We start from the raw sequence: 19551 nt of genomic DNA, 5'->3' as shown, positions 1-19551 counted from the left end.
TCCCTCTTAATTTTAGGGACAGGGATGGACAAACTATTTGCCTACATTGACATGCTAAATGCTTAGCAAATAAAGCAAAGAGTAAGGGAAAAGGGGGATTAAAGGGTGAGAAGAGAACAACTGACTCCAGAGCCCACGTTATTAAATTAGGAGAGAGACTTAAAGTATATGTATACCGCAATTGTGTGCCCGTCTTGTTCCGTAATTTAATCATGAAGACCTATGGTGTAAACTAGGGGTGTCAATCGGTCGGGCCGGGTCAATCTCAGTCGGGTCTATGTCCTCGGACCATGACCTACCTATTTAAGGAATGAGTTGGTCTCGATCGGTGTCGTGTCAAGCTCAATCAGGATTCGGGCTTTAATCGGGCCCTAAATTGGGTAATGTACCAATAAAGTCTTAAACGATCTTTATTTTCTTAGATTTAAGATACTTTAATTTATTTTGTTAAATTATCAACACTTTTGAAAAAATATTACACTTGATTAAGGTCAATAATTGATAAAAAAAATCAATATATACCCTATTCTCTCAAAAAAAAAAAAAAATCAAAATACCTATATATAGGGTCAGACTAAACGTGTTGGTCCAAATCAGGCCGGTTGGGAGACCCATTGGGCTTACCCCTTGCACCTTGTACTACCTATTTATAAATGGGCCGGGCTTAGGCTCGACACATTTATTAATTGAACTATAAACGTGTCGGACTCGATTGGACCTACTAGTGCAGACTTGGAATTGACACCTCCACCCTCCACCCTCCACCCTCCACCCTCCACCCTCCACCCTCCACCGTAGTCTTCCAACAGAGTTAACCCCGTCTTCCAACAGAGTTAACCCCTGTTCTTGTCTTCCAACTTACTTCTTTTATTGTCAACCAGCCACAGATGTAGGCGCATGTTGCCCTACACACCCACACTCCTAAAAGACCATAAATTCTCTGGGTCGGGTTGGTCCAAATCCATATAATATTTGAGACAAACGAGAGGCCAAATCCCAAAAAACCGGAGGTCCCCAACTACTGTCGGTAAAGGAAACAAGATCCGTACTAAACAGCCTCACCAAAGGGAATCTCCCATCCCCTCCTCTCTCCACCAATACCTACAAGTCAAAGACAGCGAAAGTCAAACATTGTAATTCATGTACGTGCCTGATGATTCGTTTGTTTCTGATGATATATGATGGCTTTTAGGCAATCACCTAAATTCTCTCTCACGTTGTTCCAGCCAGACACAGAGGCACTTTGTCGGCCCATTTACTTCAGGGTCTTTCCCTCTCTTTCCTTCTCTCTTCCTCTCCATCTTCTTACTTCTTTCCTAATGGTTCTAGGAAGAAAAAATAATACATGGTTTTAGCTATCTGTATCGATAGATATATACCGATTTGATATATGTCACATGGTATTGACAATGGGTAAAAATAAAGGTATAAGATGATTTCTTGAAGAGATGTATCTCTCTCATCATATGCTCGTTATTGGATCAAGGCTTTTTCACACACGTGATGTGCTGGGCTAGAACAAGTGCAATGGTGTTGAAATGGGCTTGCACCAAGTATTTTTTTTTTCTTTTGGCCATGGCTCCAGTGCTCTTGGGCTTGGATTTAATTTATAGTTTTAAGTTTCTCTCCTCTCACGTATCCGGGGTTAGTTCTAGGTTTTTTCAAACACGCATTGAGCTGGGCCGGGTCTAGTGCAGTGTGGTGTGGATGTGGGCTTGTGCCAGGTAATTTAATTTTTCATCCATGGGCTTAATTGCTCTTGGGCCTGGATGTTCTATGTTTAGTCTTAGGTTTTCCACACGCTCGGGTGCCATGTGGTATGGACTATGGATTACTTTTTTGGGCATGGGTTTAAGTGCTCTTGGGCCTGGGTGTAACTTATAAATTATGTCATGGGCTTTTGTTTTATTTATGGCCTGGTTTTATGTCTAATTCTAAATAGACACTTTTTATTGGGGGAGGTGTCTTCTATTTTAGACATAACCTTACATATGGGTGGTATCTCTTCATAGAGTCGCAAACATAGATGAGAGAGATTACATCCTTGGATTTGGAATCTCCAAAGAAGATTAAATCAAGGCCACTCATTCCATGAGTCATGATCTTTTGTACAGTCTCCTTGGTGGTGCACTTTGCTTCTATAAACAGAGGTCGCGTTTGGCTAATTTAGGGGTTGTTTCATCCGCGAGGTTGATTGACAAGTAAACCCAATTGCACCAATAAGAGACCTCTACGGCCTTAAGGAGAATAACCATTTGACATGACTCAACCTTAAGTCATTACTCATACTTGATTAGGATCTTACATCTTATATTCTACATAAAATGAGCCTAAGAAATATATATTGGAAAGGGAGAATGTAAGTTTTGAAGTCACATTTATCGAGGGATAGTGGTTTAGTTTATCTAATGTGGTCATTACTTCCTCTAAATGTTAAAGGTTCATAATGACCTCACTATTTCAGACACCCACATCAATGGTCATCCTTGATAGAATAATGGCTAACGGAGAAATAATATTAATAGCATTTTAAAATACGATTCTTCTCTATTTTTTCGATTAAGAAAAAATATTCTAGAGTCCTAGATTCAAAATGCATAACAAACATAACCTAAAGTTTAACATCGAACATGACTTTAAACCGAATTTAAATGGGAAAACAAGGATTTGTGTTATTAGAGCCAGATCCATGATTGAGAGAAAGGCTTTTCAAATTTTAATTCATACATATCAAGAAACATTAATGAAAGAAAATGGGGAGGCAAAACTATATGTATCTCCTTAAAACAAAACAAACCACTTACTTAGAATTCAATTGACTACAAACAAGAATATCTCTTAACTAGTCTCAGTTTATTCAAAATAATGGCACTGCTTCTTCCCTGGACCAGGCCAGCTAGCCAACCTTCTCTAATGGACCATCAACTAAAGAGCCAGCATCAACCATGAGTACTATTACGGCAATGAGGTATGGGGAAGACGATGAACTTCATCCTACCCACATTACAATGGAAGCCGTTGCGCTCGCCGCAAGAAAAGTAGTAAGGCTGCCACCTCTTAAGCATAAGCTTGAATCCCACACCACCACCGTCGGTCACATTCGCCACCATCTTAGCTCCCCTCAAGTCACATCTTAGGAAACTCCAGAAGTCTCGCAGTAAGTATACACTGTGAGCGAAGGTTGTGCTGTTTGGTGGATCAAACTTGAACACTGCATTTCATCAACAACCTTGGTACAAGTTGTAAACTCAAACGTCCTAAGTTCGACTCTCACTAGGCACAGTTTGGGCCATTCACATGGGGTGTTTAGTGCTCTTCACTATTTTTAGTGAAAGTTGAATGGTTCTTATTCAACCCCGGTATGACCCGGTCCATGAGGTTTTGGGGTTAGTATGAGCCCATGGGACTAGTCAGGCCAAAGGCCTAGATACCCGTCGTTAACAAAAAAAAAAAAAAAAAAAGTGAGAGAAGCCAATCTATGCTGAGGTTAAAGGTTTCAGGCCGATTCTGATCAATTCCAGTTGAATCAAAATCAAGATCGGCTGGACCCAATCTGGTTCCCGATTCCAAGTTTACTAGCCTTAGACCCGATATATCTCAATAGATCGGTGTAATTAATTTCGAAGATGTTGATTAAGTGGGCAGAGGCTTAAATGTAGGTGAGTCTCCATTTAAGAAAATTAGGGCGTGAGGGAGGATGGTAAGTGCTCCATTAAGGACTTCGTTCAAAAGAGTGGCCTGTGTGTGGGTTGGTGGGGGGCTTTCCTATCTTTTGCCATGGAAGACTTGGCTGAGCTCTCAAGAAATTGTAGGGTCAACCATTAACTAAAGGGCCAACATTCAGTTCGAGCTTGGAATTTAGGAGGAAAAACTGAACAAAAGACTAAAGAATGCAAAGACTTCAAAAAAGCAAAGAGAAGAAAGAAAGAAAGAAAGAAAGAAAGAAATGTTGTAAGATCTAATCCACACACAAAATCCATCCAATTCCGTGTGAGAATTTGATCCACTTTCAGGCTACACCTAAACTGAACAAACTCAATACAAACAAAGAAAGCAAGATGCACTAGGGACTTCCACTTCCGACTCGCAATGAATCGAATGCATTACATTGGAAAAAAATAACAAAGAAAGAAATAAAATCAGGGAAGATAATGCTCAAATGGAACGAATCTATAGAGCCGATTGAGAACACGGGAGGCTGGGAGCCAGGGCCGCAAGAGTGCTTACTTATAGGAGAGAGATGACGAAATATGGATATGCTGCTGGTACATCGTAAGTCTCTTCCCCCTTTTGAAATTACTTCTTACGCCTCATTAATGATACTTCATCCGGTGCCACATTGGTGTTGTTCGCTAGTTTACCATATACCGGCAACATATTTATCCCTTTCCCTCTCCCTCTCCCTCTCCCTATACCATTTTTTTTCTTTTCTTTAAAAACTTCGTATTATTTCAATGTGAAAAGCTTAATGAGAAATGCAAGTGGTCCCTACCTTTGAAAAGTAGGTCTTTGTTTTTGTTTTCATTAGGGGGAGGATCGAAAAGATAGCCAGGTCTCACATTTGCCATGGCCCATCGACAACATACAATAGAGTCGAGGGAAGAAAGGTGGGAAGTGATGGGGCCACATCTGGATGATCATCCCATCATTCAGCTACTTGTGTAGAAATTTATTTATTTATTTATTTATTTTTTGAGTTTTCTACTTGTATGTGTGACTTTAATTAAAGTTCCTACATGTTCCAAACATTCTCTCTTTTAATTCTTATATATATATATATATATATATGTATAAATCTCTAGTGGTTTGAATTTTTGTTAGGCATGCAACATTCCATGGCTCGAATCATCACAAGATCTAATCTAATTTCAATCATAACAAGGTTACTTAATCAAACAATCCCAAGTGAAAAAATTTAAGTTTTTATTTTTTTGATGAAGTGAAAATTTAAGTTTCCAAATATAGATTCACATATCCAAGTACATTTATAAAGATAAACTTATTGCCTATATTCAAATTAATAAGTTGAATTAAATCAAATCAATAAGCTAAGAATCAGACTTGGTAGCACTAGGCCAAATCGGATTCCATTTGACCCCACGAAGTCAACAAGATAGGGCCTACCACTGGCCTAGAAAAATATCAGTATAACCACTTTCCGTTTCTCTTTATTTTACCTGTTTAAATAAGTGACATTAACCTATTAAGGCTTTTATCCTAAAACGAATTGGTTCTAAGTGGGTTGGCTTGGTTCTAAATGGGTTGGTTTTTGTGGTTCTCTCATACTTGATAGATGAGTCATCCATAGTTGATATGGGATTACTTCAATACTTCCTCTTGTGAGCAAGCCTTTTTTATAGAATATGTCTTCCTGGGTGGAGCAGGGTCCATCATCAACGGAGGATTATGTGAACAAAGTCATAGAGAAACACCTTTCCCTTGAATTTAGAACTAATCGGTCCAGGAAATGTTAGACAGATCCATGTTTCTCTTTGCAATTGTGACCGGAGACATGTGTTGTTAGTTGGAGGCAGCACTGCACCTCACTTGACGATTAGGGAATTGCAGAGGATCTGGATCCCATTTAACATATATTTATTAAAACTCCCCTACTTTCAACTTTCTTTTCTGATACTCCCTTATGTTTAAACTTTTACCTCTTCTTATCCCATGCTCTTTTTAAATGTTTAAATTACCCCTATTTTTTCACATGTAACCGGTCAAACCAATTACTTTATTGAATCATGCTGAAGACAACTCGATCCGTTCCATTTTCTTTTACTTCTTGAAGTCCCTCATCATCATCCTCAAAAGCATTTACCACAGGATTCTTCACTTCGACCGGCACATCATTGCCAATTACAAATTAAACCTTAATAAACTAGTTGATAGAAAAAAAAAAAGTCTTATCTTATGATCACATCACCAATAGTCAAAGGACTCTTCCCATCGAACTAGTGAAAGAAAACTTTAATCTAAATAGTTTATTAAAATGCATGAAAGTTTAAATTTTACAAATATAACACTTGAATACTATTGGATTTTTGTTCATCTCCCGTCGTAATAATATCTCAGAGTTTGCAACGATAATTTGATGTATTTTCTATACCACCATTAACTAAAATATGTATATGATTAACTAATTGTTAGGCTTCGAGAATGGTTGAAATCTTAACCAATCAAAAAAGGATGTTATCCAATCCCGAATTAAATATCTAGTCGGTCTGGCCGTTTCCGAATCGATATATTCCAGTCATCTAGGGCCAAATTGAGGGAAATCTGGATCCCGATTCCATTTGGGATCGGCCGGATCTGGCGCTTCGGCGTTCCCGCTCCCGCATTCGCTCTGGCGCCACACTTTACTGGTGAGATCGTGAACACCAAACAGACCTTTGGGTCGCGTGAGCGTCAGAAAAATTTGAATGTTTGTCTAAACTATCCACTCTCTCAGTCGCAGAGCGAAGCGGAAGACAATGGCTCCAGCCAAGAATGTCCGTGCAATCTCACAGGAAGCATTCGAGGGTTTGGTGAGAGAGAACATGGATGATCTCGGTATGGATCCCGAAGAAGCCCTTCAAGACGCCATTGAAACCCTAACTCTTCAAGGCGTCGACCTCTCCGGTCAGTCCTTTCTCCTTCACCTCTTCCCCCTTCACAATGCTCATTTTGAATTAAAAACAAACACGAATCTTCTTCTCTTTCTTTTTTTTGGTAACTTATCTTCTTCTTCTTCTTCACTTTCTATTCATTGTTCTGATCTCACATCGGATTCATCACAGGTATCGTTAAGTGCATTCCTGGAGTTAGTAGCCTCAAAGACGATCCCGTGATCCAATCTTTAGATAAAGTGAAGGAAATTACCTCCAAGTTGAGGGATCAAGACTATGAACCGTCAACAACGGGTTTCAATGGCGAGGATCTAGATGAGATTGCCAAGTATTTTGATAAACTTAGTGATCTCTGCTCATCTCCAGGATCAGGAAATGCATCGATTGCAGCAAGGAATGGAGGAGTGGAGCTGGTTTGTTCAATATGTTCCAAAATTCGTGCTGGATGTGAGCGGCCTCTTGTTTCGGCATTGACGGCAATGGCTTCGTTCCTCTACGGTATGGACGACGTTTTTTTGAATATTCGTTTCTGTGGTTTTCAAGAATCGCAACAATTGTACGTTTTATGCTGCCTCGTACTTTATCATTTGTCCTTCAACTTCCTGTTTGTTAATACAAGATACTTTGCTACAAGTGGGTTTGTCTGCGTGGGAGCAAGTACCGCATTTGCTAAATTTCTTTGAAATAATATATTAAAGAACCTCGCAAGGTGCTTTGAATGCAATTCCTGTTGTTTGAATTAGGAACGAAGCCAAATTCATATTGGGTTGAATGAATTAAAACATAAAAACAAATTACAGTGTTGCAGGAATACCTAGGATTAAATAAGATTTATTTTTTAAGTGGAAGGGTTTCAGGGCAGAATTTAGCGTAAGAAAAAGAACTGGGCAAAAGATAAAAAATGGCGATATAGTATGATTAGTATCATACCCTAGGATAAAAAAACTAGTTTTTGTATAGTAGTTCTCGCTAGATCTTTTGAATGGGATATCCCATATGCATTACTTGGCCTGTATTCGATTCATTCAGTTATATGAGAACCTTGAATTTGTGTTTACAATGGAATGGTGTAACATGTAATGCACTTATATTTGAAATATATGTTTATCACATGAAGACAAATGCTGAAAAGGAAGGAGTTTGACTATTCCCTTTTTGCAAATTAATATACTGGAAGAGAAAATTCTTTTATATAATTGTGCTTGTAAATTTGTTCTAAATGATTTTAGGGACGCTATGCTTGCCCATAGTAAATTTCTTTCAATAGATTACTTGAACTCTGTTGTTTATTTAATATTCTCATTGTACAGGTGTTCAAACTACGGAAACATTTCGAAAAATTGGCGGACCCAAGATTATGGTGGATATTATTACTGATAATCATCAAAATGTGATTATACTGAATAGTAGTTTCTCAGTTGTTGCTGCAGCTGCAACTGGTAATGAGCTCCTCAAGGAAGCATTCATGGAGTTAAAAATTGATGAACTTCTCATCCAAATCATGAGGGCACAGAGTAGAGGCAGCATAGGAAGTTTATATGATGCTGTTCGTGTCTTGTTGACACCTGATGATAACCGTGTTCTAGCTTCTCAAGTAAGTACAGTATGGTGCATATGCAATGCCCATTCATGGGATTACGTTACCACATCTGCATCCTTGCTTTTTTCCTTGCATTGTTAATCGATTTGCTTAAGGTACTTACTGGCATTCGTGGTCTATCTCGATCTGGTTCCTTATAGAATTCTGGGAAATTGAAGAGATCCTTAATTCCGAGAAAGTTGCAATCCCCCAAATCTTCTAAAACTCTTAATTCATAAACTGAATATGTTGTCATTAGTGATTACCAGTTTATCAATTCGATGCCCATTTTAAGTGGTAACCGTTTTCTGGTACATTTAACAAGTTGACGAGTGCTTGGACATTGACTCAAGCACTGTGGCCCTAATATTTTTACTGGATGCATCGATGCTGATAATTGTTATTGTTGTTGTTGTCAGCTAAGCATTTTCCCTTATTTTTGTTAGTATTGTTTTAAATACTTAATCTTACATGTGGACAATTTTATAATTCATTGATGAAAAAGTTAATATGATAAAGTTTACATACAGACACACAAAAAGGTTGGTTTATGAAGTATTTATTATAAACTTTAATTTGCATTAAACATGAAATAATTGGTGCCATGCATCTCCACTGATTTTTTACTTATCAAGAAGGAAAATGAAAGATTTGTGTTGATAACATCATTTTCCATCCTTTCAAAAGGAATGTAATATGTTTTTATTATTTGTTTCCAATATGGAATGATTTGATTGACTTCTGTAAGTTGACCACTCTCATGTGAATTCTTAGGTTTACATATAATTTTACCCAGTTATTGCCTTGAAGTAATTGAGAAACTTGTGTAAACTGCAGGTTTATGGGTATGCTAGAAGATTTGCTGATATTGGAATTGCTGTGACTCTTGTGGATGCACTTCGTGAAGGACTCAGCTCTCCTAGTCTAGTTTCAGCGAGCATAGCTCTGAAGGCTGTTGCTGTCAATGTATGTTTTTTTAGTTCTGAAATATGTCAAATCATTACACTGTTTAATTTCTTTAATAGTGGCATTATTTGGATCCAGTTATTTCCTTTTGTTTTCCTTGCCATTAATTGATGATTCTTAGAAACTTTAAATGCTGTATAGGTCAGCATTCCAAGGAAGGTGTTCCTTTCTATTTGTATTTGACTTTAAAATGGGTGTCCATTGTTTTCTTGTTCAACTTCCTTCTATTTATAAAGGTGTATTTGTCAACTTGTTGCTGCTAATCTGTGTGGATTAATATTTTGAGCTCAGCTTGATGGATTAAAAAATATTGTGCTCCTATAAGGTCTGGTGGTTTGAACTAGTCTTTTTTTTTTTTTTTTGGGGGGGGGGGGGGGTGGGGTTGTGGGGGAGCACTAACCGTGTGATGAATCATTACTGGTTTCTAATAATTCTGGATGATATTGTATTAGTTCTTCTACCACTGTTATGATGGGTTGTTGGCTACTTTGTCCATTGATTCTTTCGGCAGGATGAAATATGCAGATTAATAGCTGACAATGGTGGCATCGATGCTGTTCTATGTTGTATTGATGACAGTGGTGAACAAAACAACAAAGTTGTCGCTAAAGCCTTCTGCTCTTTGTTGTCTAAGGTGTGAAGTCATTATTTGATTTAGACTTAAATTTCTGCACTAGAACCATTGTTGATCTTAAGTTGGCTTTCCTGCATCATGACACTGCATTCAGATTTGTAACCTTATTTCACATGCTGAGCTTTTAGACTGGTCTAATATGGTTTACGCTGATTAGTTGGCAGGAAGTGATGCCAACAAGACCGCCATCGTCCAGAATAGGGGAATGGATACGTTAATGAAACTTGCATCAAGCTTTTCTGATGACCCATCTGTCTTGCAAGAGGTAAGTTGCTTCCTTTACTGGCAACAAGTGGCAGCATGCAGAAACAGGTCTTGCTCTCTTCATAGATTGCAAAACCCAACATTTCCATGTGCACACCTTTTTAGTTGAGTATGAGTTCCCCGTCAACAATGAACAGTAAACATCACTCTGCCTCTCACTCTATGAGGATTCAGTGGTTACTGTGTTGGTGTATGATGTCTTGTATTCCGTCAAAGTTTAATCCAGGGAGAACTGGTGCAGCACCTCGACAGACAGGACACCGGTCCCGCTAACCGGTTGGCGGGCCGTGGGGGCTGCAAGGGGGGCAGGGGGTGTAGGGGGACGCAGCCCCCCGCTCGAATTTTTATTTGAGGGCAATTGTGTATTTTCCAAATTAGGGTTTTTTGCTATATATTTGTAGCGAGGGTTTTTTTCTCTGTAATGCAAGCAATTCTGAGAGGTGTGAGGGACGAGCGCTGTAACCCTGTTCTCCATTGATAGTGAAGCAGGATCTCATCTCACCAGGGATGTAGGCAATCTTGTTGAACCTCGTAAATCTGTGTGCATTGTTTGTTCTGGTTTTTCCATTATCTTCTACATCATTTTAGGGTTGCGTTTTTACATACTGTAGGCCTCAAGTCCAATATATATTGGCTTCTGTTGTTTCTTCTACACTTTCAGATGGTGGTATCTTAACAACACCAAAAGTTATATTTGGTTGCCTTCCTTTTTGGGAGGGTGGAAATCACCCAGGAAATGAGAAATTGGTGGTGCCTGATCATTTTTGTTAGATGACTATCAGTTGGCATACCTCTTCGTTTCCTATGGGAGGAATGGATGGTTTAGAATATCTATTTTATGTGGCTTTTTGGCTGTTCCATGTGCCTATCAAAACCCAAACAAGCCATCTAACTGTGGGAGCAAGTTCTTAGTTTGGCATGGTTCAGACTGCCTTGCAAATGATAAAATAAATAAATGAAAACTTATAATAGGAAATGAATAAATAAATAATTAATTAAAATTTGGCCATTTAAATCTGTTTTGTGGTTTTTCATCCCATCAGATTTTTTTAGTGGGGTGGGAGTTGTCTTTGTATGCTGAAGATAGACAGTTCACACCTGGTTTGACTGAGTGGTCTGGTCAGTGTCCTATCTATTGTGCATCTGTGTTGGTTACTTGCACTGGTGCAACTTTATATTTGATTTAAACCTTTTTTTGGCCACTCTGTTTTTCTCTAGATCATGCCTGTTATCTGTGTACTATCATTGAGGTCCCCAGGCAATGCAGCCAGTGCCATTGAGGCTGGAGCTGGAGATTTTGTGATTCAAGCCATGGAGAAGTTCCCAGCTGCACATCAGATGCAGCGTCAGGCATGTTTTATGATCCGCAATCTTGTGGTCAGGAACCCTGAAAACAGGCAAGTCTGATGATTAAGCATGTTTCTACTTTATGCAATCGTTTCATTTTGTCATATTCCCCAATTGAAGTCGAGGGTTCCTTAACAAATTATATTAGGTGAACTTTTATTTGATGAAACTTTTCACCAATCGTTTAATGTTTACAGTTAAACTAACATTTTTCTTCTTTCTGCTTCTCTTACGAAAACTGGCAGAATAATTTTGCTTAACAATGGAATTGAGAGGTTGATAAGAAGGGCCAAAGAAAGCCATGAAAGCTGCAAAGATGCTGCTACAGATGCATTGAGGGATTTGGGGCTTGATAACTATAATTCATAGTTTTTGAACTCTGTTTGCTTTCTGTTGTTATATTTAGCCTTCCAGTACAGGATGGGTTTTGAATGGCTACTGTTTTGTCAGAAATTTTCAAATGGCTCCAAATTTCTAATGTAGCAGTTCTGGCTTGCAAAACCTGAGGTTCCTCTCAAGCGAAGTTCCTGATATATATATATATATACACACACACACACACAGTATACTCATTAAAACTTGGTCCTTTCTCTCTCTCTCTCCTTTTGAAGCCATGACCTGGTTAAAACTTGGATGACCAGACCAGACTTGGTTAAGAAATGGAAGGTTCCCCTAGTGGTTTTGCCCATGGAAGCGAGGCAACACCATTTGGCTATACTTCCTCTAGCATTTGTTCGATTCATTATAATCCAACATCATATACCCAAATTGTGAGTCTCGATCGAGTGACTGCTCACTACAGTGATTTTTTTGGTTAAAAATCTCCAAATGGCATGCAATCATGCCCACTACCTTGAAAATGTATAGCGAATTACAGCCACTTCAGAAGCCCCGAGAGTTAAATGAGGCCAAGTCATATCAGGTGGCCTGAGCTGCTTCTCGCAGATCTGAAGCTTCATGACTCCATCACTTATGTCTCAAACCCTAGTTGAGAGAGAGAGAGAGAGAGAGCCCTGGGCCAGGATAACATTTGATGAACTGGACCAAGCTTTGGATGCAAAAAAATGAATATAGGAAATATTTAAGCTGAAACACAGGAGACGACCGGCAGAAACATAAGTGAAAACAGCTTCTCTTGTAGGCAAAGGGCTCTTTCCGTCTGTGCAGTGGTGCGGGTTCGAGCCCTGGGAACCACTCTCCATAAAGGGGATAAGGTTGTCTACCTATATACCCTCCCAGAACCCTGCTTAAGTGCAAGAAGCCTTTGTGCACTGGGTAACGGCTTTTTTTTAGCTTCTTTTGCAAGCTTAGACATTACGGCTAACACATCAAGCAATTGAACATTGAACTATGAATCACTGTGCACACAAGGATTTTAAAATCAGAACCTGGGGTCGAATTGGTCCCTCTGATATGAAAAAATCCAGTGATCATGTCCCAAAAACCCTAGAATAAGCTGCTCCAGAACATCTAGAAATCGGTAAATTCTTATATTTTGAAAGAGTGTTGTGCATGCACACAGTTATTTAGAGCAGTAGCGGACATTAGCTTTACAAATTAACCAACCAAGAAGGGATGACATGACAGACCACCTCGTGGCTCATGTAGACTGAATTACTTTATTTGCATGTTCCGGCGGCAAGACTGAAAGAACAAAGGCTGTGCTTGGTACTCATCCGAAAAAACGTTTCTGACATTTTTCATTCTATGGGAAAAAAAAAAGAAAAGAATAAAGCATTGGTGTTAACTTAGTGTTTTTGGTTTTTTTTAGAACGAAAAGAGAAAAAATAATGCTAGAAACATAAAATGATAGAATGACGAAATCTTGTTCCGTCATTTCGGTTTTGTTCCAAATACAAAAAAAAGTGAACCAGGGTAATCGTTCCTAAAACAGATTCACTAAACACTATTTTTTTGTTTTAAAACGACATTTTGACACAGAAACTGAAAATTCTGTTTTTGACACGAAACATCGTTTCTAGAACTGAATGACTACCAAAGGCAGCTTACATGCGAGAACCACAGAAATATGAAAGATGAGGAAGATGACTAGAGCAGCAATACATGAAAATTCAAAGACTCTGAAGAGGGAATCCAAAACTCCACACATCACACATTAGCCAATATCCATAAGGAATTGGTTAAGAAGAAACCATGGCTTTGAGACGAAAGAAACTTGTTACTTTAAATGTCAAACATGTCAAGATTGTTTGAATGGTTGCATATGATTTCATCATATAGCAATCCAGTTCAGCCAGTAACCAAGTCCTGAAATTTTAAGAACGAAAAACCTGTTGAACAAAAATTGGCTTAAGCTTGCACCATCTATCTCTGTACCCGATCGGGGGATCTGGTGGTTTTCCTTCACACTTTCTAAAGCCTGGGACAATTAGAAAAGGGGGGAAAAGTTAGCAGGCAATTATGTACATTATTATATTTAAATACAACGTGCAACCTATAAATCTCATGGCCATCTATATCTCAAACACAGGGAGGTCCTAGTGTTAATTGGTTACCACTACTGCATTGATGCTTGAAGAAATGATACCCCATGTGTAATGGTGAAAGCCTTTCTCATGTTAAGCTATAATTAAGAAATCCCAATTATAAAAGAATAACAAACATACCAAGGAGCTGCATGAACTCTATTGGAACATTTTGGAATAGGCCTTTCTTTCCTGATCACGTCTATCAGCAATCTGAAACATATTTTTTAAAATTTCATAACAAAGTAAAAAAAAATCAGATACAAAACCAATATGCTTAAACATTGGTGCAATTACTGACCTTCTTTTTTGCGGCAGCAAGCTCCTTTTTTATGCTACCTGGAAGACAGAAAATATTAAGGCAAAGATAGAAATCAAGATATGATTATGCAGAGGAATATTCAACATGAAAGAGTGTATAAATACAATCATTTATTCAAAAATTAAGCATATCATATCTACACTGTAAGAACCGCTGACCATTTCAAGGAATTAAAATTCAGGATCAGAGATCGGGTCCAGACAATACGGCCAGATCCTGGCCAACGCCTCACAGTATTGGATTGGTATCAAAGGATCAGTTTTGGCCGATCTGCCGGATCTGCTACTTATACTTGAAACCTACTCCAATTACATTTGTAGCATGTGGTATACACAATGGTACCACAAATTATATTTGTTACAAACTTTTCAAATGATAAATCAGCCAAGTTTGAATCCAGAAAGGCAGATCTTCAACCACCAAGTTTATGTCTCACTACTTCAACAAAAGAAATTGAAATTGTAAATAATTCACTAACCATCATTTGGTTCCAAGTCTAATGCCTTCTTGAAGCTCTCCACTGCAGCATCCACATCATTAAGTGCCATATATGCCTGACAAATAAACAAAACCATATCATAGGCATTATAAACTACTCAACTAAACACCAAAGTAGTCCAATATTCTTGCTTGCAAGAACATTTTTAACATTTGCAAAATACTCAAGCAAACCCCAGGAAGGGGAAATTTTTAACAAGTATGCAATATCTGTGAACTACATCACAGAAAACAAGCAAAACCAGTCAGTACACAGCCCTGCCAGTTCCAAGGTCAGGAAGCATGCTAATCTTAAGCTTCTGACTGGTTCCTAGCCATTCATTGCAATAAAAATATAATGACTGGTCAATACCATGGGAATCCCTAAGGCAACTCCAGCTACACCTCAGCATAATTCTTCCCTATTACCAAATCTTTAATGTAACAGCACTACTAAGATCAATAACTCATATACTAAGTACAAAGCATACAAGCAATCATTGTCAATGTTCCAGACTATCAACTAAAATGCTAGTTAAGCAATAAAGGTAACTGGAGCAACAACGACAACAAAAAATTAAGCCTCATCCCAACTTAATGACGTCGGCTGCAACTAGAGCAAGCAATATATGTTTAAAAGAGTAATGATTAATCAGGTTATTAGTGATACGGTGTTCCCCATTCCGAAACCAAAGCAGATCAAAGTTACATACAACACAATCTCATAGACAAAAGTTTTAGATAAAAAAGGTTCAACATTAGGATGACAGTGCTGAATTGAATGTCTTCTCAATGTACAAGGACAATAGTCTAGGCTATAAAGCCTCAAACTGTCTTAACGATCCTTAAAACAAAGAAATTCAGTAAAGTAGGTTTGACTTGTCCTCAGGAGGTCCATCATAGCTCTATTGCAAAAATCTTTGACTTGAGAAACAAGAAAATATAGAACAGCAATGTATAAGAACAAAATTTGCGATGATAAGAACAGCCACGATGCCATAACAAGATATTCATAAAAACAATGAATAAAAACAAGACTTTTGAAATGCATGCGCATGCACCTCAAAAGCATCTCATGGATGCAAGACACCAACCTGCCCTTGGCGAAACAAAGCTTTCACATTATTCTCCCCATCACGCATCGCAAAGTCTGTATCCAACAATGCTCCTTTTAAATCTCCTAATTTCAACTTACAAGCCTAAAGAAAGCATTATTGCATATCAATCAGTTCGACCAAGAAAAGCAATCATAAAATGAGAACAAGAGTAGAATCCATTAGCAACTAACAAACCCAAACAAAAAGCATGCTTTGAAACAAGATAAACAGAATATCCCTGTGAAAGTGGGTATCCAACATTAATATTCCATGAAAGAGATTTGACACAGGTCACATAATGTTGGAGCATTTGACTAACTGGTAAAGAATGCCAGATGATACCCCTATGGTCCTATGGTCCTATTATCATCTATTTTCCCTTCAATCACCAGCACATTCAGCAGTGCTTTGTAATACTCAAATAATATATGCTTGTTCTCATCGTTCATTTCCAGATTAGCATGTGTTCTCACATGCACGCACAAATACACACACAGGAAATAATAATAATAATCATATCCACATCAAGAAGATCAGAATAATTTTTTCCTCTGACAAGAAATATTAATCTTCATCTTAGTAAAACATATCTGATCAAGTAAGAACACTGTTTGACCTACATCTCCCTGCTGCCACCCCCACCCCCGTGGTTCTGATATTTGATTGACATTTACTTCTATTATAACTTATATCATCTTCCAACATTCCTATCTTTCTTTGTTCCCTTCTTCCTCGAACCCTAAGAAGTCCATATCCAAACCCTGACCTACAACTATCTAAAACCCCAACAAAGTTCTCACCCATTGAAAATCCCAAAAACCAAGCCACACAATTTATCCAATCCATCCCCACACTACTCTTGTGGACTGTTGCTGGATGCCACCTGCAAAGAATATTCAGCTTCGGAATTTATGTTTACCCATCAAATCAACTTTTTAATCTCAAAATCAACCAACATCCTTCATAAAAGCTAGTCTTGTAAGTTGTAAGCAAAACACACCTCGGTAAAAATGATTGGGCTTTTCTGTCCAAGTGCACATTCTTATTGCATCATGAAATGATGCCACATAGCCAGCATGGAACTATGTTTTGAATGAAAGTATTCTATAAGACAAGTGAAAATACATATAGCATCTCTTCCATATTCTTTTTGGCCAATTTCCTGGCTAGATAATCAGCTACACATAACATCCCTATTTGTTGCATCTAAAACTATGGGAAAATAAAAAAAATACAAATTCTTGTTTAATATACAAAATATCCACAAATACTTCAGGCCTAGAATAGAATCCAGAAATTCCATGGATCAAACAAAAGGGACCAAGTGAGAGAGTTGACCCTACATTCCCTTTATACAAATACCAATGCCCTCCTCCACTCTACTCTGATGACAACAAATTCGTAATATTATGTAACCCATTTTGTTCTTTTTTTATGCTTTTTAAACTCTCTTGCAGTCAACCTCATAAACACAGCAAAACATACACAATTTTCAAGATACTAGGCTGAACAGAGTGATAAAGATACCGGTATTTTGTTAAGCGGCATGTTTTTCAGATATTGAATATGCTACCAAGACATATCTAGAAGTGTTCGTAACTCTCATCAACTCCAAAACTAAAAAACTTACAGAACTATTTGTGAATATCTGTGACTTCGTTTTCCTCAAATATGAACTCTTCTCTGCACCACAACATAAGTATACAAATCAAACTGGGACCAAGAATGGTAACATAGTACTCCAAACGAGAAGACATATCAAGTTAAACAAAATATTTGACCTTCATCAATGTCTTCTTTCTCCCAGCAAATATCCAAGTAGCGCAAAGCCTTCCGGTACTTCCGAAGAGCCATCTTGTAGTCTTGCTTCTGTACACAGTAGTAGTGAAGGTTACACTAGAATGCGGACCAAAAAAGGTGTTTACTAAGAGACACAAAATGATTGGATTGACTAAAGAAATCAGATCACCTTTGCATATTAGAATAACTCAGGATTACTCATTAGACATGTTCAGTGAAATGTACAAATGAGTGAATAATATAACAGTGAAAAATTTCATGACATACAAGTTACCTTGTAGTGGTCATTTCCAAAAGTTTTGGCAGCATCCACAGCCTTAATCCACCAAGCAACCTCGTTAGGCTTCGCATCGAGGTCAGCTGGCCATTCGGGATAAGTATCACCATCTTTAAAAAAACCAGAAATCCCATCATCTTCCCCTTCAGGAATTTCCCCACAATCCGCAATGATGACATCATCAGTGGGATAATCACTATCAGCAGTAGTAACATGTTCAGCTGAACGAACCACTCCCATGCCTTTAATAACCTTTCCAAATACAACATGCTTCCCATCAAGATGGGGAGTACGAGTGGTAGTTATGAAGAACTGAGATCCGTTTGTATTTGGACCAGAATTGGCCATTGATAGCATCCCCTTTCTCTCATGCTTCAATTCAAAATTCTCATCTTCAAACTTCAAACCGTAAATGGATTCCCCTCCAGTGCCATCCCCTGCAGATATATCTCCACCTTGTATCATAAAACCTTTAATAACGCGATGAAAACGAACGCCCTGAAACAAATATTGAAAAAAAAGTTTAGTAAACTGAAAAAAGCCCATGGAAAGTTCTTCAGTAACAAAGAAAGTGAATATGACACAAATAAGAAGCAGAGTTCTTAACAGTTAAAAAGTCACCAATTTGGTTCAATGCAATCACAAGTTCACAACTACAAAGGTCTACAACGACTATTATTTCATCGAGTTCTTGAAAAACTACTGTTCTAAGAACGAACTACCAAATGTGCAAAACCCACGAACAGTCAAAATAATCAGTGCTGGGAAAACGAAGATAGCCTTAACTTATCAGAAATGATTAACTACCCAGAAAACAAATAACCCCTTTTGCTTCTGGTTTTGCAGTGGAGGGAAGAGGGAGAAGCGTTGAGCCAATCGTAAAAAAACAACCTAGAAGAGTAAACGTCAAAGAGAATGTACACAAAGAGAGAAAACAAGACCTTGTAATGGAGAGGAACACCAGTGTTGGGACCAATGCCCTTCTCCCCAGTGCAGAGAGACCTGAAATTCTCGGCAGTTTTGGGCACCACATCACTGTATAGCTCGACCACAATCCTCCCTTCAAGCTCTCCCCCAATGCTAATGTCCAAGAAGCAACGTGGGTTCACCATCTCCTTTCCTCTTCTCTTCTCCTGCTCTCTTCTTCTAGAAATCAATAAACCCAATCGAAAAAGACCCTAAACTGCTAAACCCAGTTTTCCTTAAACTCTAAAAAGACCTCTTGGGAGTTTCCCGCAGCAAAGCAACCACTGCAATATTAAATTTAAACGATCACCATCGCGAGGGAGCGGTGTACACGAGAAGTGGCTGTGAACTGTGGGGGCTGTGGCCTTGGCCTATAGAACTCGCGACAGCCGAGAGGGTGAGAGACACGAGAAACTGGGCTTTTGGGTATCCCCTAACTTTATTATATTTTAATGATTTGGTTGTACTATGCGCACTGTGCTTATGTTCTTTACTGCGTCACACAGGAGTGCTAAATTACGGCTTATGCGTTCATCACCATTAAATAAAACCTGAGTAGGTTATATCAATCAATCTACATTCTACACGGCCTAAAATTTAGAAAACTCCGGGGGTTTGCAACGGCCCAATTACTAGGGTTTTAGTTGGAGCGATTGAAAACCCAACCAGCTGGTATAAATCACTATTGAGAATATACTACTTGAGATCTAGGGTTTCCCCTCCCCCCC

At 38.4% G+C, this 19551-nt stretch overlaps 2 protein-coding genes across 2 annotated transcripts; one reads left to right on the top strand and one right to left on the bottom strand.

The window, feature by feature from the left end:
- The first annotated feature begins 6268 nt into the window (after positions 1-6268).
- LOC122074778 (armadillo repeat-containing protein 6) lies at positions 6269-11899 on the top strand. Its single transcript, XM_042639743.1, has 8 exons — positions 6269-6621; positions 6780-7106; positions 7919-8202; positions 9025-9153; positions 9665-9787; positions 9945-10052; positions 11270-11448; positions 11644-11899. The coding sequence occupies exons 1-8, from the start codon at positions 6474-6476 to the stop codon at positions 11765-11767; spliced, it is 1422 nt and encodes a 473-aa protein (XP_042495677.1). The 5' UTR covers positions 6269-6473; the 3' UTR covers positions 11768-11899.
- A 1658-nt stretch (positions 11900-13557) lies between these two features.
- LOC122072770 (peptidyl-prolyl cis-trans isomerase CYP40-like) lies at positions 13558-19248 on the bottom strand. The gene is made up of 9 exons (XM_042637172.1): positions 18799-19248; positions 17855-18355; positions 17562-17649; positions 17411-17463; positions 15778-15882; positions 14685-14760; positions 14186-14223; positions 14026-14097; positions 13558-13778 (listed from the first exon to the last, which is right to left on the bottom strand). Exons 1-8 carry the CDS (start codon positions 18967-18969, stop codon positions 14044-14046), a joined length of 1086 nt encoding a protein of 361 aa, XP_042493106.1. The 5' UTR covers positions 18970-19248; the 3' UTR covers positions 13558-13778; positions 14026-14043.
- Between the last annotated feature and the right edge of the window lie 303 nt (positions 19249-19551).

This window comes from Macadamia integrifolia, chromosome 3, assembly GCF_013358625.1.
Source record: "Macadamia integrifolia cultivar HAES 741 chromosome 3, SCU_Mint_v3, whole genome shotgun sequence".
Classification (NCBI taxonomy): Eukaryota; Viridiplantae; Streptophyta; class Magnoliopsida; order Proteales; family Proteaceae; genus Macadamia; species Macadamia integrifolia.
Note: the sequence above shows the minus strand (reverse complement) of the source record. Positions and strands in the feature narration are given on the sequence as shown.

Excerpts from the sequence above, each read along its gene's own strand:
- LOC122074778 (XM_042639743.1), top strand. The coding sequence starts at position 6,474 with ATGGCTCCAGCCAAGAATGTCCGTGCAATCTCACAGGAAGCATTCGAG. Across the intron at positions 9,154-9,664 it reads TGAAGGCTGTTGCTGTCAAT|GATGAAATATGCAGATTAAT; the intron begins GTATGTTTTTTT and ends TTCTTTCGGCAG. Across the intron at positions 10,053-11,269 it reads ACCCATCTGTCTTGCAAGAG|ATCATGCCTGTTATCTGTGT; the intron begins GTAAGTTGCTTC and ends GTTTTTCTCTAG.
- LOC122072770 (XM_042637172.1), bottom strand. The coding sequence starts at position 18,969 with ATGGTGAACCCACGTTGCTTCTTGGACATTAGCATTGGGGGAGAGCTT. Across the intron at positions 14,761-15,777 it reads CTTTGTTTCGCCAAGGGCAG|GCATATATGGCACTTAATGA; the intron begins GTTGGTGTCTTG and ends TTTATTTGTCAG. Across the intron at positions 14,224-14,684 it reads AGACTTGGAACCAAATGATG|GTAGCATAAAAAAGGAGCTT; the intron begins GTTAGTGAATTA and ends TCTGTCTTCCAG.